General features: G+C 42.1%; 1 protein-coding gene across 3 annotated transcripts in view; it reads left to right on the top strand.

Moving 5' to 3' along the window:
- The window catches only part of TCP10L (t-complex 10 like), a 58,065-nt gene continuing 35,402 nt past the window's right edge, over positions 1 to 22,663 (top strand). Inside the window, exons 1-4 of one of the 3 annotated variants that reach the window (XM_058289540.2) lie at positions 1 to 491; positions 8,273 to 8,395; positions 11,976 to 12,117; positions 18,949 to 19,164. In XM_058289540.2, coding sequence (XP_058145523.1) covers positions 8,388 to 8,395; positions 11,976 to 12,117; positions 18,949 to 19,164 — 366 coding nt within the window. In that variant the 5' untranslated portion in view covers positions 1 to 491; positions 8,273 to 8,387. Of the gene's footprint in view, positions 492 to 3,709; positions 5,716 to 8,272; positions 8,396 to 10,166; positions 10,222 to 11,975; positions 12,118 to 18,948; positions 19,165 to 22,663 lie in introns of those variants that run through there. The other 2 variants (XM_058289539.2, XM_058289542.2) reach the window with 2 other exon arrangements.

Here is a 22,663-nt window from a genome sequence, read left to right on the forward strand (position 1 = left end):
AACATTCATTGCATTTGGTGAATACATTTTAGAGCCCTGCTGTACCACATGGATAGTGGTTTACATTGTAGTTTACACTCTCCCCCAGTCCACCCAATGGGCCATGGCAGGACATACAATGCCCAGCATCTGTTCCTGTGGTACCACCGAGGACAACTCCAAGTCCTGAAAATATCCCACATCATATCTCTTCTTCCCTCTCCCTACCCTCAGCAGCTACCGTGGCCACTTTCTCCACATCAGTGCTACAATTTCTTCCATTACTAATCACAGTAGTTACATAGTAGAATATCAGTAAGTCCGCTCTAATTCATACTCTAATTCCTTCACCCTGTGACCCTGGGATGGTGATGTCCCCTCCACCTCTGCATCGAGAGGGAGCTTAGATTCTACATGGTTGATGGATGCGATTCTCCTGCTTGCAGTTGTAGGCACTCTTGGCTCCGTGGTGTGGTGGCTGATCTTCTTCACCTCCATGTTAGCTGGCTGGGGTAAGTCCAATCAACCAGAGGGTAGGAGTTGCAAGTCTGCTGAGGCTCCAAATTATAAATGCACATAACTTAAAGGACCATAAAGTTCTGCAAGATTCATCATAGAAACCAGCAGTCCCCTATATGCAATCCCATCTTTCTGCTCCCCAGACGGAACCATTTTCACTTCTGTATAATGTTAGTTGTGTAAGTATTTATGAAGCTAGTGCTAACACTTTTTTCCCTCCAACCTTTTCTTTTGAAATACAGCAAACCCACAGAAAAGATGAAGAATATGTAACAATCATGTTGGTGCCCTTCACCTAGATTTAATCATTGATCACATCGTGTCACATATTCTGCTATTTCCATTCTTGTTCTTTCTCTCAGAAGGTGTATACATATATGTGTATATATGGCAGATGTGTATATGGTTTGTTAAATCATTTGAGATCTAATTCCAGGCATTGTGACACTTGACCCCTAAATGCTTCAACACAAGTCTCCCAGAAACATGGACATTCTTTCACTTAACCCTAACTTAAGTATTACACTCAGAAAATTTTAAATGCTACAAGAAATTATTTAATATATAGTCTATATTCACTTTTCCTGCCTTGTTGTTCCAATAATATCTTTTATAGCTGGTTTTCCATCTTTCTCCTCCTTCTCCCCTCCTTGTTCCTCCAAATCCTACTCCTCCATCTCCTCCTCTGTCTTGTCATGTCCCCTTAGGGTCTTTTAATTTTTTTAGAATAGTTCACCAGCATCCTACCCCACCCCATTTTCTCCTTCCGGGTCTTTTCCTTATTGACATGTTTTAAGAGTTCGGGCCAGTTGTTTCCCAGAAAGTCCCTCCATATAGATTTCTCTTATTGTTTTCTTATGATAAAAAAAAAAAATTTGTATGCAATTTTCTATCAAATTGGAAAATCCAAAGGCACACCCCTCACTTAAATGACTACTCCCTTCATAGATGGTTGAGCCATTCTCTTTCTTTGAGTAGCACTTTTATTTAATGTTAAACTTTATGACAAGAAAATACTTTTACTATCAAATAGTTTCAATGTCAAACATTTAATAATTTTTTTTGTACTTTTAATGAAGTGCTGTCATATTCAAATAGAGTCTTCCTACACCAAGAACTATGGAAGAGAATTCACCTAAATTTGAGTAAATCATTACGCCTTTTCTTAAATAGATTGATGGTAACATTTACATATATCTTCAATGTTAGGTTTAGGGTTAGGTAAGTCAGTCAAGGGGTTCTATTGGTCTTTATGTAATGAATGCCCCCGGATATTTCCAGGCCATCTTTATTTATTTTATTTTTTTAAAGATTTATTTTATTTATTTCTCTCCTCTTCCCCCCCATTGTCTTCTTTCTGTGTCCATTCACTGTGTGTTCTTCTGCATCCACCTGCATTAACGGGAGGCACTGGGAAACTGTCTCTTTTTTGTTGCATCATCTTGCTGCGTCAGCTCTCCATGTGTGCGGTGCCACTCCTGGGCGGGCTGCGCTTTTCATGCGGGGCTGCTCTCCTTGCTGGGGCACACTCCTTGTGCATGCGACACCCCTATGCGGGGGCCCCCTGTGTGGCATGGCACTCCTTGCCTGCGGCAGCACTGCACTTGGGCCATCTCACCACATGGGTCAGGAGGCCCTGGGGATCGAACCCTGGACCCTCCAATATGGTAGGCGGGTATTCTATCCACGTCCCTCCAGGTCATCTTTAGCCTGTAGATAATCACAATCAGACCTCTGAAGCCACCACAGGATATTTAATAATAGTGCTCTTATTTCTCTGGTGCATCCCCAACACTGCTGCCCTCACCCCTTTTCTTCCTTGATTGACATTTCTGCCACAGACTGGACATCCTGAACCTGTCATTGCTCCAGCTGGGCTGTGGCATCTTGGAGATGAGATATCTTCCTGGTGACTCTTCTCTTTGCAAGCAGCTTAAGTGACCAAGCTGTTTGCTAAAATGCAAGTGCTTAAAACAACAACAAACTACAGTATACTGAAATATGTGGCAGTAACTACAGTTTAGAAATGATAGCAGTTCACAAAGAGATATATTTAGAGCAAGAGTTAAAAGAAACCGAACACCTAGGCATTTTCCTGACATGACGATACCAATCCTCACTTTTCACACTCTTATTGTGAAACTTTCCATTTCTCCTAATTCAAGTACTTTCAGATTTAAAAGAAAAATCCTTCTTAAGGTTCTATCTCCTCTGTGGTCTCTTTAACACTGATATTGAAAGTCATGGGTTGGTTTTATCTACCTGATTGTCTTTTCTTTAAAAAAAAAGCACAAACTGCTATCTTGGCCTTCCCTCCTTTGAGTTCAGTGTTAGCTTTTGACTCACTACATAATTACCACTGCAAAAAATAAATAGGCACAATAGGATAAATTATTGTGATGGCAAACATTAAACATTTTCCTTCTTTGGGTGGGTGGGTTGGGGGGCATATAATGAAAGTGGTCAATATAGTAGATCTAATAGAGTTAATGTTTCCTCACGTCTTTGTTTAAAAGGAAATTTTCTTTCCTTATTAGGAATCTTTACAAAGTATTGTGGACAGAATGTGTTTATAGGATCTGTCAATCACAATTACCAGACTCTGTTCATAAAATCCAAAAAAATCCATGGAATTTGAATGTATTAAAATGTACCAAATTAGTCTAATGTCACCTTTCCAAAATGAATAAACAACTGGAAAACCAAGGTAAAAATAAATATTCATCTTTCTGTTTTATCATTCACTGCACATTAAAGCTACTAGTAATTGTTGGCCTCCGCTGCGGCACTGCAGGCGGGTCACTGCAGGCGAGTCGCTGCCGGGGATCGGGCCTACGCCACGGCCTGACCGGGGCGGCAGCGGGCGGCTCAAGGCTTGGTGGGGACGCGCGGTTCGATGGAGGAAAAACCACGGAGACGAGGTCTATGCGCAGGTCTGATTTTATTCGGGAAGTACATGGGGTTTTATAGTGTCATGGAGGCGGGGAGGTTGTGGGAGGGGCATGTCCGCGGGGCAGCTGAGGATTGGCTGCAGAGGCAAGGGCGGACCTGCGGTTTATGACGTAAGCCATTGATGGCAGAGGGGGTTGTTTCCGAGGTTGTGCCGGGGCGGATACGGGATGAGGGCGGTTGAAATGAGGCGGGGAGAACAGCGATCGGCTGGGAGGGGGAAGATAACAGTGGCTGGGAGGAGGGGCGGAGGGAGGCAGCAGCACAAACTGCTGCTGAGAAGGGCCATAATACAGGGAGGTTACGAGGAACAGGCGGGCAAAGTGTAAGGAAGCGAAAGGCAGGGTGGGAGCAGGGGACAAGTAATAATATTGGAGATATTTTAAAATCCATATTTCATTTCTTAGGGTTCATATTTCCTATTCCCTCCACAAATTATGAGCTTTACTATAATAATTCTAAGGTAGTTTTAGAATCTCAGAACAGCTTTGTGTATTCCATTGACATCTACTAAGTATCTACATTAGCTGAGGTGTAAGAGTTGCAGATAATAAAACATGGTATATAAGCTATGTCGTTCATTATGTGACATGCACTACAATTTACTTCATTTCCAGACATTTCGTCATCCATTAATTTACTTCATTACCTCAGGTTAGATGTACAAATAAACCTACATACAGGGGATTCCTATTTTGATTTTATTTCAGTAATTCACAAATCACATTACCCATTAGTTATGATGATATTTACAAACAGAGTTGTTTCTTTTGTCAAGGTAGACACCACTTTAAAAGCATTCCTTTAAAATGGGAATTTTAAAAATTAAGCACCCTAAAAAATATTTCTGCCGCTATTTTAAGCAGCAGCCTTTGGAATGACTTCAAAAGATGAGTAAAACATGCATTATAGTTTCATCTACAGAATATTCGAACCATAAGAGCCCCTTGAAAATCATTCCTGAAATGCAGTGAAGGCATGGCAAGGCTTGAACAGTAAAGGAGGAGCCTTGATGAAGGGAACGGAAGTGACTCTGGAGTCTAAATGCCCAAGAGAGTTAGCCTTGACCAACGGCTTCAAGTGTGTTTGCTGCGGGTCAAGAATCCAGGGAACTTGCAGCAGAGAAAATGCCCTGGCCAGACCTGGAGGGGCAGCACCTACAGGGAGACCCATGGTAAAGAGAAGGAAATACTCGAGTCCCTCCCTCACCTGGAAGATATCTCTGGTTGCAACGCAGGAAAGCATCAGCAAAGCCTGCAAGAAACTGATAATGAAAACGCCCGAGGTGAGCCTGCTTTGGTACCAAGGTGGAACAGGTCTGAGCTTTCACAGGCTCAAGGATATAAAAGGAAAACGTATGGAGATAAAAACAGTGAGACCAAGTCCTTATTCCCCAACTTGTGTGGACAATGGAGAAAGACCCACAGAGACACAAGTACAGGAGACCATCAAGTTGGGTCCAACTTCTCAGAGTAAAGCTCATCTCCTGGACTCACCAGGAGGTGGCCCAGGTCTCCAGAAGGCAGAAGATGACCATGAGAATCCTGTGGATAGAAGCAGCCTTCACCACCCAGCAGGATGAGGTGGTCAGTACAGTTCTCACCTCCCAGAAAAAAATCACACAGTATCTCAGCCTACTTCAGGGAATCCAACAGGAGGCAGTTTCAAATACAAGAAAGTCAATGACAAAAGAGTGAGGATACCCCATTCTTTGACACAGAATGGGCACACTGAGAAAAGGAGCAAGCTCCCTGGCTGCCAAAAAGAACAACAGAAGAGAAACAAGGGGAGCTGGTGGCAGGAGCAATTACCTCTACTGGATGGAGACACATGGTTTTTGGTTCCTGGATCTTGGGACCTTTCTGGCCCCGGAAAGTATGCTTCTTCAGAAGTGGGCCAAGCTGACCAGAACGTGGACCTGGCTGACCCCGATTATGCAAGGGATGAGTCCAGCAGTGCTGAATGAGGACCTGTGGGCTCTCACAGTGAGCTGGACTGCTGGCTAGACAGTGCGGTCATGCGTCTAACACCAGCACCTGCAGCAGCTGTAGGGCAGGGCTCCCCTTCTCCTTCCGAAACCTCGCTCCCCACAAATGAAGCTGAGGAGGCTCAAGAAGGGACCCAAGCCCCCACCCGAAAAGGCCTGTGGTATCCTCCAGAAGTCAACTTGGGACCACACACCTGGGTTACTTCCTGATTTGAAGGTGAAAGAAAACCCATCTGGGCAAGAAAAAGAAACCTCTGGAAGTTTCCAGGAAGTTATGATAGGTGATGTTTGATTTTAGAGACGCTAGTTGGTGCTTTTTTGGTTGGAGGTGGAGTGGGGTAGAGCAGAAGAACTTGGCGACTTACAATGAAACCGTTTTTATAAAAGTTCCTACAAAAAAAGTGTTGGGGAGCAGATGTGGCTCAAGTGGTTGAGCACCTGCTTCCCACATGGGAGGTCTAAGATTCCCAGTGCCTCCTAAAAACTAAAACAAACAACAAGCACACAAACGAGAAAACCAGCTCAGGGGAGCCCATGTGGCTCAGTGGGTGAGTGTCACCTTCTAGTATATGAGGTCCTGGGTTCAATCTTGGGTTCTTGTATTTCAAAAAAAAAAAAAAGTGTCGTCCCTTCTTTTTTAAAAATTCATATTCTTAAATGGTTTCCATAAGAATGTACTTGTTAAATTTTTTGGGCTTTTGGGGCTCTTTCAGATAAAAATGCTTATAAAAATTTACAACAGATCTCTGCAATTTGACTAGGTAAGAAGCAAAACTGTTCTGTTCTTAAATTTTATTACAGAAACTCAAACAAGCTCAAAAGTAGAGAGAATGGTAAAATGAACCACTATTTACCCATTACCCAGCCTTAACAAATGCCAACATTTGCAAATCTTAAAACCGGGACTATCGTATGAAACCTCTCTCTCGCTAGTAAAGGCGATGAATATTTATAACAATAGATTCCAAGAACTGCAAAATCATAAAGTGGGATAGAAATCATAAAATTGGATTAAGCTATGTTTGGCAATGTTTTAGGGGTGTTTTCCATTGCATTCCATTTTTTGAAACTGATGATGAATCATATATATGTATAGCAACAGATTTACATAATCTTATATATGACTATGTGCATATGAAAACTCTATTAAATGGAAGGCTGAGTTCATATAATGTACCACTTCCCAACCATGTTAAATAGTTAATGAGGTTTCAAGTTAATTATATTCAAAAGAGCTATTTTTATTTCCAGGGCAAGTTCCCAGACCTACAAACCCAGTTTCCTCTCTGAATCCCATCCTAAATTTTTTTTTAAAAGATTTATTTATTTCTCTCCCCTTCCCCCCCCACCCTGGTTGTCTGTTCTCTGTGTCTATTTGCTGCATCTTCTTTGTCCGCTTCTGTTGTCAGTGGCACGGGAATCTGTGTTTCTTTTTGTTGCATCATCTTGCTGTATCAGCTCTCCGTGTGTGCGGCACCATTCCTGGGCAGGCTGCACTTTCTTTCTTGCTGGGCGTCTCTCCTTACGGGGCACACTCCTTGCACGTGGGGCTCCCCTACGTCGGGGACACCCCTGCGTGGCAGCGCACTCCTTGCGCGCATCAGCACTGCGTGTGGGCCAGCTGCACACGGGTCAAGGAGGCCCGGGGTTTGAACCGCGGACCTCCCATGTGGTAGACGGATGCCCTAACCACTGGGCCAAGTCTGTTGCCTCCATCCTAAATTTTATGTCTTTCTTCCTTGTCTCCACCATCCTTAAAAATATTTTTGTCCATCTGTCCTATGGGTGCATAGTCCCAACTTTAGAACAGGTGGGCATCTTCCTTCTTTGTCCCTCTGTGCTTTCCCTGGCAATGCTGCTTTTAACGAAAGGACAGAGAAGACTTCTTTTAGTTAAAAGGAATTCTGAGATGGGAAAGAGCCCTACTGAAAGCTTGTAAACTCCTAAGTCAGTTGGGTTCACCACCTGCCGAATACAGCCCTTGTTTTCTCACTGAGAGATGAAAAACACTCCTTGTGAAAGTTACTTCAAAATAAAAACCTCAAAATAAAAGGTGAGCGCTTTGTCCTGGAAGGTATATTTGTACAGGATATGCAGATGTTTATGTTTATCCAAAGTCTGGGTGTTTCTAAGTCAGTCCGCCACGTTTCAGGGACCCCTCCTTTCTCTGCGGTTGGTAGGGATGGTCAGGAAAGGGTAGTTTGCATATTATAAAACACTGCCTTCCCCTTAGGTGTGTCTGCCCATCTTTTTGAGCCCCAGCAGTGTGGAGACTGGAGCTCAGATGTCACCACGACCTGTTGGTAGCACAGACTATGAATGTGGCCATTACACATTCATTGAAGGAAGGTCAACCAGCATCTCAGCCCATACAGGCAGGTGGTTGCATTTTGGTTCTATTTTGGACAATTCAGCAGCCTCCTCTAAAGAGAAGACACTTGTACTTTGGCATGGCACTCTGTAAATCCAAGCTTCCTTTTGCATGTGACATCAGTGACAGAACCTCAAATAAGCTGGCACAAATTGCTTCCTTAGTTTATTATATTTTTTATTTAGATATTTGCTTAACAACACAGTAAGAAATGAGAAAGTTACTATAGATTTAGGGCTGGAATTGTTGGGATGGGTATGAATGTGTTGGATTTCTTATTTCATCTGATTATGGCATGAGCTTCCTTAACCCTTGGTGATTAGGAAAAAACTCTTTGCATTTAGGTTAGATTCTTGTAGTGGGAGATTTAAGGGTAAACTATATATTTACCCTTTTATTGAGATGTTTTACTGTTTTTAACCATAAACCCTAATATTGTTTTCTAATAATGTGAATTTTTTAAATAGAAGAAACTAAAAAGAAATTTTCTGAGAAATCGCAGGACCTTGAAGGTGAAAATGATGTGTTCCATGATGACTTTCAACTCTCCTGGATGGAAATGAGGGAGATGAGAATACAGATATGCTGAGGTACATCATATTATCCCTGAAAAGCTAAAAGGTTGCATAACTTTGTTATTAGAAATCTGTGTTCTTTCCATTTAACCTACCCCTATGTCTAACAGACCATTCTATCCCACTGCGCCTCTAGCGTGCCTTAATCCCCCAATGCATACCTTGACTTAGTGTTAATGGGTACAGAACTAGATTATAGTCATGCTTTTAGTTTACTGTTTTATTGAAGGACATGAACATACAGGATTTACCACGAACATTTTAAAGAATTAAATATACTCATCATTCTATTTCTAAGTATCAACGATTCTTGTTTCAAACCCACCTATCTTTAAGCTATGACCAAAAAGTAAAGAAATCTACTAGGCAATCCATCTTTGAATTCAAGAAGATGTTTTCGGGATAGCATAACTAGAGAAAAATATCTTGTGGTTGTGTTTACAGCGGGAAATAACTTTACACTGTCTCGTATTTGGATGAGTCAGAACCACTCCAAAATATTTCATTCATTCATTCAGGATATAGATTTTTACTGCTTATTGCATGCCAGTCAATATTCAACTGGCCAATGTCATGCGTAGGTTCAGATTGAAATTGAAGCAGAGGCTTGGGGAGCGAGAAGCAGGTTTACTTATCTATATTGTGGAGGAATGTCAGTGTAGAGAGTTCTGCAGAATTCTTCAAGCATGGCGCAAGCTTCCTGGCCTCGCGGGCAAGTGTAGAGCAGCAGTGAAAAAGTACAAACGGGACAGGTTCCCATCAGGCTTCCTAAATCTCTTCTGCTTCTCTCCAGGTCCAACTTTATATGGCTAGAGGAATTGTCTAGGCAAGCTTGCCTGCATGTATGATGGGGATCATTTATCCAAGCCAGGTGCATCTCCTTGATGTCAGGATTCTACTAGTAGACAATAAGACTATCAAACTGTCTAGTCCAGAGCACCTGGGCTCTTGGCTTGCCCTAGCCAACAAAGGTCCTGATCCAAGTAGAACTTGAACTTGGAACCATGGAACTAGAATGAGGGTCAGTCACCCAGACATTTCTGGGAGTACCACTGTCAGATCCTAAGCCAGCTATAAACCCTATCTGGCAGCACTGTTGTTGACGAATTTCAGGATTTTTTCTTACACTTTGTAAGGATGTGTGTATGTGCAAAAAGCTTCTTTCCATTCATTTTTAAAACATATGATTATTACATGTATAGTACCATGTACAGGACCATTGATAAGAAATGATGGTTGATTTTTAATACCAAACATTGGCTTTTCTACTCATTCCCCATCCTCTTCATTATCACGAAAATCATATGAACAATTTCCGTGGAGAGATACTTTGTGAAATGATGAAATTTGAATCGTTTCTCTGACTTACAACTTGCCTATTTTGTTTTCTCCTCATGACTTTCTCTTCTAGAAAATAATTTGTTTGGACGTCAAAAGAAAGCGTATTCTTTCAAAAACATAAGCTATGAGAAATGAGTTCTTACTATAGATTATATATCGAAAACTTGATGGATAGTAAATACCTTGTTTATTTGGTTAATTGGGAGGGGGAATTCTGCTCTCTCTAGTTTCCTATATGGATAGATATTTTGCACTGACTATGAGCTGGCTGTATTAAAATTGTCAATATTTATTGGTAATTTAAGTTTAAAAGATCATAAAGTTTGATAATATATTAGACTGTGTAAAAAAAGGGCATGCTCCTTTAAGCCAGGGAGTCGGTTTAGAATCCACTCTTCTCTGGTTTTCTGGAGATGGGGTGGGAGGGGGTCAGGAGCACCTTTGGAGGAGACATGACCGAGAGGAACTGGACCAAGGTAGACCTGTTGTCCACAGACTAGGTGAGGTGGTTCACGTGGATTGGGATGGTTGAAGCAAGGGGCCTTATCTAGACTGAGGGGACCTTAAAGATTGGGACAGAGAACCCTGGGGTGTTCTTTTAGAGAAAAAGGGATAGAAGAGCCCTTTTCAGGGTTGTAGAAATGATAAACTCAAGCCTCACTCTGAAAGAAGCTTGTTCAATCCTGAGGAAGGAACGATCAAGTTAGCAGTCTCCACCATTAGGAAGATACCTCTGCCTCTCATCAGGAAGCAAAGCTCTGTTTTAACCAGCTTATTTTTCTATCCCTGTGGTTAAATTATTTATTCTGCTGTTGTAGTTTAAAGCCTACGAGTAAATACTGTTCTGCTTATTACCGGGTGACATTTTGTTATCATTGGAATCCTCTTTGTGCATCTACTTCCCCTAAGTTCTCAGGATTCCCAGAAGCCTCTCTTGTGTGAGAAAGCTGGGGCTCTCATTCTTAAGCTTTCCATGGTTTTTGGTTCCTGCTACCCCACTTCCTTAAAATAGAGAGTGTAGAGGAAGTCAGCTGAAGATGGGGGCTCTTCAGAGAGGATTCCTCACACTTTCATGGAACCTTTGTTTTTGTTTTTTACTTGCTGTGAGATTTATGTAACTGGTCCAAATGTGGTTCCCTTGAAAAGGGTTTTTCTTTTTCAGTGTCTTCACACACAGAGACTGTGAATTAATAAATAAGTCTTTTTTCCCCAAAGCCAATTGCTTGAAAGCAGGACATTCCCCTTTGAGAGTTGTTTCAGCTTCAAGAACATGCCTTAAGGTTTATGGAAACATTTTGCCTCTCCCTTCTGCCTAGCCTGGCTGCAGATGCCCTGTCCTGTGGCTCCCAAGTTGCTTCAAAATGTTGTCCTTTCTGGAGAAAGGAGCCATGGTAGTTGCTGAGGGCGGGGAGAGGGAAGAAGAGATGAGATGTGGGGGCATTTTTGGGACTTGGAATTCCTAAATGATATTGCAGGGACAGATGCTGGACATTATATATCTCACTGACTGGACTGGGGGAGAATGTAAACTACAATGTAAACTATAATCCATGCGGTGCAGCAGTGCTCCAAAATGTATTCACCAGATGCAATGAATGTGCCATGATGATGAAAGAGGTTGTAGATGTGGGAGGATGGGGGTGGGGTATATGAGCAACTCTTATATTTTTTAGTGTAATATTTTTTGTGATCTATGTACCTTTAAAAAAAGACAGTTTAATAATAATAATAAAAGTATTAGAAAAGTTCTTCATGCAGTTAGATGGGTCTGCTTCAGTTTTGGAGGGGTGGTGGTGCCAATTCAGTTTGTGGTGATGAAAGGACCGAAAATTTCTTCAATTTCCTGTTGAGAAAACCCAAATTACTTCAGAGATACCGCTGACAGCCAGTGTTAATTATAAGTGACTCTGACTTTCTATGAATCAAAGCATTTTTTATGGTTTGTCAAGTGGACGTCACGTCTGGACTTGTTCAATTCCTTTTCATTCTCGCTTTCATTTGTTAAGCTTCAGGCTTGAAAACTTAAGCATTCAGTAAGGTGCAATAGCATGTAAAGGAGACCTATAGCCCTTGAGAAATATTCCTCGGGCTCACCTTTTCGTTGGGGAATTGGTAATGGCAGCAGAAGTCACTTTGTTAGTGGCTAATGTCAACATGGCAGAGGGCTGGTGACTTCCACCAATGCCTTGCTACCTTGCCCATCTCCCCCTGATGGGACTGGTGCATCCACACGCCCCATCTCCCTTCCTGACAGAATGTTGAGGGGTCACCTTGAGGCAGAGGAGCCAGAGAAGGCGAACCACCCGGATGGCTGCAGGAGAGAACATTCCAGAGCACCAAGGACAATTACAGCAGCCAGAACCTCCAAGGAGAAGAGCAGAGCCCAGGGGATGCTGGTGAGTTGAGCTCTGTGGCACTGAGGATGTGGATTTCGGTCTCTTCAGGTGTTAGCGTCACTCCTGTGAGTGAAAGCCACCACCCGATTCTCTCTTTTCTTTGATTATCTTGCAAGACAATTTTAGCAATGCTGTAACACTGGACATAGAATTAGTTTCCTGGAGCTGCAGTAAACTACAACATAAACTATAATCCATGCTGTGTAGCAGTGCTCCAAAACGTACTCATCAAATGCAATGAATGTACCACACTATGAAAGAGGTTGTTAATGTGGGAAAAGTGGGAGGCATGAGGAATGGGCTATATGGGAACCTCTTATATATATATATTTATATATATATTTTTAAAGATTTATTTAAAAATTTCTCTCCCCTTCCTCCCTACCCTGTTGTCTGCTCTCTGTGTCCATTTGCTGTGTGTTCTTCTTTGTCCATGGGACTGGGAATCTGTGTCTCTTTTTGTTGTGTCATCTTGCTGCATCAGCTCTCCATGTGTACGGCGCCACTCCTGGGAGGGCTGAGCTTTTTTCGTGTGGGGCAGCTCTCCTTGAGGGGTGCACTCCTTGTCTGTGGGGCTCCCCTACTCAGGGGACACCCCTGCATGGCATGGCACTCCTTGTGCGTATCAACACTGTACGTAGGCAGCTCACCACAAGGGTTCAAACCCTGGACCTCCTATGTGGTAGGCGGACCCTCTATCCATTGAGCCAAATCTGCTTCCCTGCTCTTATATTTTTTAATGTAACATTTTGTGTGATCTATGTATATTTTTAAAAAAGATAATTAAAAAATTAAAAAAAATAGAATACTTCTAGAAAAAAAAATTAGCACAAATGGAGTGACTTAAAACAAGAGAAAATTGTGGTGTGAGACAATATCTAACCACCACTTCTGGAGGGTTCCAAGTCCACAGTCAAGCTGTTGGCAGAGTTGGTTCCTTCTGGAGGCTCCAGGGAAGATCTGTACCATGTCTACCTCTTGGCTGCTAGTGGCTGATGACCATTTTTGGCATTCCTTGGCTTGTGGACACGTCCCAACAATTTTGGCCTCCATCCTTATATGGCCTCCTCCCTTCTCATACGGACATGTCATTGGATTTAGGGTCCACCTGGATAAAGCAGGAGGAACTCAGCTCAAGATCCTTAATTACATCTGCAGAGACCCTTTTTCCAAAATAAGGTTACGTCCCCAGGTTCCAAGTGTGCATATCTTTTGGGGCCCCTATTTGCCCTCCTACAGATGTAAATATTTTTCTTCCTTTTGGGGGGAATAGGGTTCTTTCCTCTCTATGTCTGTTGATGGATAAAAGGCAGGGTGGGGAGTTAAAGACAACTTTAGTATTTCAGCTTTTCTACCCTATTCCAGAAGAAGGCTCAAGAATTTAAATAATTGGTTCCAAAAATAATTTGGTAAAGTTTACATGATTTAAATCTTTCCACTTGGTGGCAGACTTGGCCCAGTGGGTAGGGCATCCGTCTACCACATGGGAGGTCCGCGGTTCAAACCCTGGGCCTCCTTGACCCGTGTGCAGCTGGCCCATGCGTAGTGCTGATGCGCGCAAGGAGTGCCCTGCCACGCAGGGGTGTCCCCCGCGTAGGGGAGCCCCATGCACAAGGAGTGCGCCCCGTAAGGAGAGCTGCCCAGCGCGAAAGAAAGTGCAGCCTGCCCAGGAATGGTGCTGCACACACAGAGAGCTGACACAACAAGATGACGCAACAAAAAGAAACACAGATTCCCGTGCCGCTGACAACAACAGAAACGGACAAAGAAGATGCAGCAAATAGGCACAGAGAGCAGACAACCGGGGTGGCGGGGTGGCGGGGGGGGCGGGGGAAAGGTAGAGAAATAAATAAATCTTAAAAACCTGGTCCTTATCAGCTTCCTCACATGGCTCCTTCAAAAAAGTATCTATTGCTCTGTACATTTGACTTTTCATTCAAGCCCCTTAATTTCCTCCTTGCACATGCACACCATCCTTCTCCTTGACTTTTATGACATGATATAATATTGTACCTTCCATAACAATCTCCTGTATTTTCAAAACACAAGGCTGGAGTTTCTGTAGGATCAAACTGAAAGATCCCATAGAAAAGTTAACCTGCCAAGTTTAAAATGATGTAGCAATTTGGGGTAATTTTTAAAGAATTGGCAATATCCCCTTGTCAATACAACAATGTTCACATAGTATTTTCAAGTTCTAGGAATACAGAAGTATTAGTGAAAACATTGATAACTGCATTTGTTGAGCGTTATCGGTGATTTATACAATAAATTTGTGAGAAAGTAGCTTAGTTTCTTATGGCCACCATAGTAAATTACCACATCTGGGTGGCTTAAAATAACAAAAATTTATTCTTACAGTTCTGAAGGCTGGAAGTCCAAAATTAATGTATTGGCAGGGCCAATTCTCCCTCTGCTCTAGCAGAGGATTCTTCCTGGACCCTTCTAGCTTTTGGAGCTTTCTGGCAATCCCTGGCATTCCTCCAGTTGTGGCAGCATTGCTCTAGCTCTGTCTCCACCATGGCCTTCTCTCCATGTGTTCACATGGTATTCTCTTTACTGTGTCTGTGTCTTTTCCTCCTCTTTTTAGGATGTGGTTATATTGGAGTAGGACCCTCCCAAATCCAGTATGACCTCATCTTAGCTTCCTTTCATCTGCAAAGATCCTATTTCCAAAGAAGGTCATGTTCATAGGAACCAGGGATTAGGGCTTCAACATATGTCTTTGGGGGACCCAACTCAACCTCTAACAGGGCATTGTTATTATCCCCACTTTACAGATAAAGGAATTGAATTTTAGAGAGGTTAAGTCACATAGGTAGTAAATGGTGGATACATCAATAAAACTCTGGCTTTTTGACTACAAAGACTTCATGATGAACTTCAACTACCATAAAGAGCTCAAAGTCTAGTAGGGGAGACATACAAATAAACAAATTCAAGAGGAATTATCCTGTCCCCCTAACAGAGGTGCAGTTGAAATTCTCCAGAAGAACAATCTTGTTTGCCCAAACTGTGATGGAATTTGGTTTCTGGGTGGGAGACATTTGGTAGGTGGGTATATACTTCTCTTATTTCATGGAGTCAGGGGAAGGACTTAAGGCACTCTTTGGGGGAAAAGGCATCTTAGAGACATGTTCCTGCTTAGCAACAGGACCAAGGCTGCCATTGTTTCCTTGAAGATACCTAGGCAAAGGAAGAAGCCAGAGAACCTCCACCTTGGGTGGGGCAGGAAAAGCAGGTGGGCCTTCCATGCCTGATTCAGGCTTTGCTTGATTGCTTGTCTCAGATCAATGGTTTGGAGGCTCTGGTAATGGGGACAGTGGCAGTGGTCCCCAGAATGTGCCACAATGGATGCAGCTGGGAAGGAATAATAGTCAAGAGAGATGAGATGTCCACACACGACCATCTCAGAGGCCATGTCAGTGACACTAGGTTTTTCAGGAAGAGTTTCTGAGCAGCCCTCTTAGTGCTAGATCAAGGACCAGGGTGAGTGGGAGAACAGTGGAAGGCTGTGCATTGGAATTCCAGCAACATGCTGGTAGGGGTAACCATCAAGTACTTTGTTTCCATGTGGGAAACCATCATACCTCCTTATTGGTGTGGCCAGCACATCTACCCACTCTGAAGTGAGCAGGGAATGTAGAGGAATGGGGAGGATAACCATATATTAGACAGGAGAGGAGAGGATAGGTGGAAGAGTCTGGCACAATAAGGCTGAACAGAGCTTTGGAGTCAGAACAACCCAGGTTCATTTTTTGGCTCTGCCACTTCAAGGCTATGTGACTTTAAATCTCTCAGCCTCAACCTTCCCATCTATAACATGGGGATAATAATAGTACTTAACCCATAGGTTGTTTGACAAACGCTTTTAAAGTGCTAAGCACTGGGCCCATGGAGCTCTCAATAAGCATTAGAAAGATGAAAAAGAACTAATACAGAAGTTAAGTAGGTCATAACGTTTTCCTGGGGAATAGATGTCACTGAATATTCACGAGGTGGAAAGAAATTCAATTTTGGACACGTTGAATTGTGAGATGTCTATGATAAACTGATTTGAATTGTGCATATAAGATAAACTCGATTTTGAAACCAATGCTTTTTGGGGTACAAAGCTTTTTACTATGTACAAAGCGAATTTCTAATATTTCTATTTGACCCTTAATGGTATCATGTGATAAGGAAGAGGAGACAATATTCTCTATTCAGATGAAAAACCTGAGGCTTAGAATGTCAGGTAATATTTCCAAGGCTATTTTCAACTAGGATTCAGATGAGTGCCCAGTCTAGCACTCTTTCCACTCACTGCCCACGACTATTAGTAAAGGATGGGGATGAAGATAAATTTGGTGACAATAGTGAGGAATGCTCCTTGCAACCAGAGCTGGAAAAGTAGTTCCTAGTGAACATTTTTCTTTTTTTTTTCTTTCTTTATTTTTCAATATTACATTAAAAAAATATGAGGTCCCCATATACCCCCCACCCCCCTCACCCCACTCCTCCCCCCATAGTAACAATCTCATCCATCATCATGAGACGTTCATTGCATTTGTTGAATACATCTCTGAGCACCGCTGCACCTCATGGTCAATGGTCCACATCATACCCCACACTCTCCCATATTCCACCCAGTGGACCATGGGAGGACATACAATGTCCGGTAACTGTCCCTGCAGCATCACCCAGGACAACTCCAAGTCCCGAAAACGCCTCCATATCTCATCTCTTTCTCCCATTCCCCACCCCCAGCAGCCACCGTGGTCACTTTCTCCACACCAATGCCACATTTTCTTCGATTACTAATCATTATAGCCTAGTGAACATTCTTAAGGCAATTAAAAATCTGTGCATCAAATGGTCCGAGTGTTTTATTCAGCAGAGAGGCATTTTTTCATTCCTTTCACCAGTTTTCCCCATCCTAGCAACCTCCTCTCTATTTTGGTGCCTCACTTTCTGGTTTATGTCTACTACCTTCTGCAACGTTTTGACCTGAGATTTCTCTCGCCATCTTCAGCTGTACTGTTTGGTTTTCTCCCACCCCAACTCCAGTTTCAGCTTCTGTCTTCTGAAGTTTACTACTCTTAATTCAAACATTTGGCAAATATTTATTGAGTGCCTTTTAGGTGCCAGACACGATTTTAGGTTCTTGAGATAGCTTAATGAGGAATAAATAAATCCCTGCTCTTGGGAACTTAACATTCTAGTATAGAAGGAAGATAGAAAGTAAATGATAAATATAATTAATAATTAATTCATAGTCTATATTATAAGGTGATAAATGCTTTGGAAAAAAATGAGAAGTAGTACCAGCTCTGTAGATTCCCTTTCTGTGTTCAGGGTCCCCAAATTATGAACTCTGTGACTTTGGGTTGGTGACTTAGCATCTGAATGCCTCAATTTTATACTTTCTAAATTGAAATCATAGTAGCACTTGCATCAGAATTATTATGGAATATTAAGAGACTATTTGTAAATACTGTTAGCACAATTTAAAGCCTATAGCATATGCTGAGTAAACATAATTTTTATAATGGGAATGGTGATGTGGACATCCTCATGAATTTTCAAGCTAACCTGTATAAAATCAGAATTAAATTCCTAGTTGCTGAAGCATTATTTGTTCCCAGCACTAATCATAGGATAATGTGATACATTGCTTTAGTAATTAGGAGTCACCAGGATTTGTAAGAATTGACCATGCGTTGGGCTTTGTACATACACATCATCTGGTTTGGGTACCTCAGTTCTCCTTTTTCACTGTGCCTTTGGGTGCTCTGATTTTCTCTCCCTGCCAATACTCTGAATACCAAGGATACAGATTTGTTGTAGGGAAAGGATCAGGCTTTTATTTGACCGAGAGTCATTCCAAGTTCCCTGGTTCTTTGTCAGCCATGCGCCCATCCACCACAACCTGAAGCTCTCTCTGCTTTGCTAGGCTTTGCAAGTTTGGTATTATTAGGACAGTTTCTGGGGAAAATTAAGACTATAATTTTAATTTAAAATTAAAATGCAATTATTTTTTCCCACTGTTTCTAGAATAAGCACAGAGAATAATACAATCATGAATCTCTTCTCAAATTTTATTTTGCCTTTTAATGGTTAATTTGCAGTGAGATGCTAGCTGCTTTTCAGAGATGATCTCTATAAAATATAATACCTTTCTTGAGATCCGGAGTTTTGTAATTTATTTACTTTACCCTATTCTGAGCTTTCTACTCAATGGTTTCTAACTTAGGCAGATTACTCTCTTCTTTCCTGAAAACACATAAAATATTTCCTTTATTATGCTGAATAGCTAATATTTCTTTTATTTTAAAGTTTGCTTTGTATATTAATTTGAAAATCTGTGTGACATTAAGATGAGCATAATTTAATGAAGCACAAACGTAATGACGAATGTTTCTTAAGCATTTTCCAAGTATTATTCTCCATGCTAGATGCTTCACATGTAGCATCTGTTCTAATTCTCTAAATTCTCATTTTAGAGAAGATGTAACTGAAGGCCTGAGAAATTAGGTGACTTACTCAAAGTCACACAGCAAGGAAGTGGTAAAGCCAGGAGTCCAGGCTCATTCTGTATCATTTCAAACGCCTATTCTTAATTCTTTGCTATGCTGCCCTCCCTAAGGATAAATTAAAAAAAAAAAAATTCTCAGCTTCTTTTTGCCTCAGTAATATTTTATCAAAAACATTTATCCATTAACCATCTTTATCTGCTTATATTATGTAGAATAATTATAATTATCATTCACTAATAAAATGTATAAAGCTCTTAGAGTCCTATTTATCTCATTGTGAAAAGTTATCTGATGTCGTCTTCCCAAATAACAGCTCTTACAGCAGCAGATTTCGGCACTTCAAGAAGAGTTCAGGAAGCATGAATCCCGGTGGTCTGCGGCTCACCTCAATCTCCAGAATCAGATAGATACTTTGATGAAACAGAACCTGGAGCTCCGAGATGAGCTGAGAGCTTCAGAACTTCAGCGACTGGAAGCCAAAAAGAAATCTGCAGCCTCCCTTTGTACAAGAAGAGAGTCAGGCACTCTGGTACTAAACTTTTGATGGCATTCCTTAAAAGTAGCACAGTGTCACTACCCCCCCCCCCCCGCCAAGGGAGTGGGAGGGCTTTAAAGATATATTTAAAGATATATTTTTTATTTATTTCCCTCCCCTTGCCCCGCCCCCGTTGTCTGCTCTCTGTGTCCATTCACTGTGTGTTCTTCTGTGTCCGCTTGCATTCTTGTCAGCGGCACCAAGAATCTTTGTCTCTTTTTGTTGTGTCATCTTGCTGCATCAGCTTTCCATGTGTGTGGCGCCACTCCTGGGCAGGCTGTGCGTTTTTCATGTGGGGTGGCTCTCCTTGTGGAGTGCACTCCTTATGCGAGGGGCTCACCTATGCGGGGGACACCCATGTGGTATGGCACTCCTTATGTGCATCAGCACTGCACATGGGCCAACTCCACATGGGTCAAGGAGGCCCTGGGTTTGAACCCTGGACCTCCTATGTGGTAGGTGGATGCTCTATCAGTTGAGCCAAGTCCACTTCCCTTGCTGTCCTTTAATCAACTTCATGTCCCATTCCACGCTGATGTATCTCACGTTGGGTCTTCTAAGGCACCTAATAATGAGAGCAGCCTACATTTATTCGGGAATTCACATGGACTAAGCAGGATGCTTGGTGCTTTATACATTTTTCACTCATTGTAATGACCCCTGAACTAGGTTCTGGTACTAACTCCATTTTAGCATCAGAGCTGGGATTTGAACTCAAGCTGTCTAATCCCACCACCAGTTCACAGAAACCCCAATGCTGCTCTTTGCATGTGGAGACCAGCATTATATAAATGAAATGCCAACCACTCTGCTTCATTTCAAATTAAAAATCAGTGTTCTTGCATCTAATGGTTGGTTTCTTTAAATACCAACCTATTTTTTTTTTTTTTTACATAAAGTTTAGCTTCCATGTCTAGATTACATGACTAAGAGAATGTACTAAAGAGATTGTGGCTGATATTTTTCTTGCTAAGTCTTTATTCTCCATCCTGCATATGCATCTAAACAACTGGAATCATTAAAATTATATGTACAGGTAAAGACATACACATGAAACCACATAAATACACTCAAAATATGAGTGGGGATATTTACTGGTGGATTAAGAAAGTCCTAACGGTTTCTCCCAACATGTGTTATAAGCACTTGGGTATTTTTTTTCCTATCTCGTTGCATCATCATCTTTTTGGTACATCACTTTGCCGCACAGGGGCCTGCACCTCACTGCACAGGTCTGGGATACCTATTTTTCCTTTGTTTTTTTTTTTACCAGGAGGTCCTGGGGATTGAATCTGGGTCCTCCACATGGTAAATGGGAACTCAATTGCTTGAGCCACAGCTGCTTCCCAATTAGGGTATTCCTGACTTGGCTCAGTGACAAAGACCCACCCAGCCGCCCACCCACACAAGCACACATAATGACCACATTCCTGCTGTGACCTCCAAGGAGACTGCTTAAGAGTGTTCTGTTAACATCTGTTCTCACTTCCAGCACTGCAGGGACAGGGAAGCAGGCAAGAAAATCTTGGTCACTATCTCCAAGCTTCCAGAGGCTTTTGGGAGACCCTATTTCCATGGAAGATGACCTTGGTTTGCTCAGTGGGAAAGAGTGGTGCTACCTTCTCGAAGCAATGTCTGTGGTTTCAATGGAAGAAGAAAAGGAAGGCCAGAGCACGCATTTGTTCTGTTTGTGGTAGAGAGGGGGGAATTGCCAAAATACTTATCATGACTGCCCACTGTCATTATGAGAGACTCCCTATAAAACCCATGAATTTTTGACATAGAGTTCATCCTGCTTGCTAATTGTAGCAGTTTGATATAATTGATGAATTCCAAAAAGAAATACTGGATTATGCTTGTAATCTGATCTGTACCTGGGCATGACTGAGTTATGATTAGGGCATTGGTGGGTGGGGTCTCACAGATAAAAGTCATGGCAAAGAACAGAGTTGAGGGTTTCTGATGTTGTAGTTTTGATGTTGGAGTTTAATGCTGAAGACTTAAGCTGGAGCCCTGGGAAGTAAGCTCACAGAGGAAAGAGAAGCCAGCACCAGGAAGGAAGGAATCTTGAACCCAGAGAAAAGAAAGCCCCAGGAATGTGAGAACCCAGGAAGCCTGAACCCTCACAGCCATCAGCAGCCATCTTGCTCCAAAGAGACTTTGGTGAGGGAAGTAACTTACGCTTTATGGCCTGGTGTCTGTAAGCTCCTACCCCAAATAAATACCCTTTATAAAAACAATCCATTTCTGGTATTTTGCATCAGCACCCCTTTGGCTGACTAATACACTAATAAATTGTATCTACTGTCCCATTCAGGTCCTTGAGTGTTGGGGGTGGGGGAGAAATTAATATAAAAAGTACCCTGAGAGTACACGAAGTCTTATTTGATCTATATACATCCCACATTAGATTTCATTATTCTCTTATTTTGAGGTTATGTGCTTGGTGGATTTCCAAATATTGTTTGATTCTGCCTTAAAGGACAGAGCACCATGAAACTATTTATAAGAACTGCATCTGCTCTCAAAAAGACACACCTAATTTAAAGAAAACAGAATCGGTACGCAAGCTCTACACTTTTAGAAGGAGAGGCGTATCCGGATGGAGACACAAACATACACAGACACAATGATAGGGACCATGTATCAAAAAGACAGTGACATGTGGGAATACACATGGATCATGCCCATGGTTGTGGGTTAGCTACTTCGGAACAGCATTATCAGTTCAAAACTAACCTTTCCGTTTTCCACTCCCATTCCCTACACAAATTAATGGTGAATAACTTAAGGCACTGTTGCATCAAACCTAAAATACCTCAACTATTACCCAGGTCAACTAATAGGGAAGTGAGGATGGTCAACCTCCACACCAGGCATCCAAGAGAGTCTACAACTGCAAGCAGAAGAATCCCTTCCATCAGCCATGTGGGATCTAAGCCCCATCTTGATTTAGAGGTGGAGTGGGCATCGCCATCCCAGGGTCCTCAGGACAGAGGAATAAAATATGGATTGGAGTGGACTCACTGGTATTCTAGTGCAGAATTATTGTGACTCTAGCAATGGAAGAAACTGTATAGTTGATGTGGAGACAGTGGCCATGGGAATTGCCGAGGGCAGGGAGAGGGAAGAAGAGGTGTGATATGGGGCATTTTCGGGACTTGGAGTTGTCCTGAATGATATTGCAGGGACAGATGCAGGACATTATATATCCTGCCATAACTCACTGAATGGACAGGGAGAGAGTGTAAACTACAATGTAAATTATAATCCAAGCTGTGTAGCAGTGTTCCAAAATGTATTAATCAAATGCAATGAATGTGCCATGCTGATGAAAGAGGTTGTTGATATGGAGGAGTGGTGGGTGGGTGGGGAGTGGGGGTATACAGGAACCTCTTATATTTTTTAATGTAGCATTTTGTGTGATCTATGTATCTTAAAAAAATAAAAAAATATATGTATCCACCTGTCAGATAAGGCTCTTTACAGAAGA

This window comes from Dasypus novemcinctus, chromosome 28 (assembly GCF_030445035.2).
Source record: "Dasypus novemcinctus isolate mDasNov1 chromosome 28, mDasNov1.1.hap2, whole genome shotgun sequence".
Classification (NCBI taxonomy): Eukaryota; Metazoa; Chordata; class Mammalia; order Cingulata; family Dasypodidae; genus Dasypus; species Dasypus novemcinctus.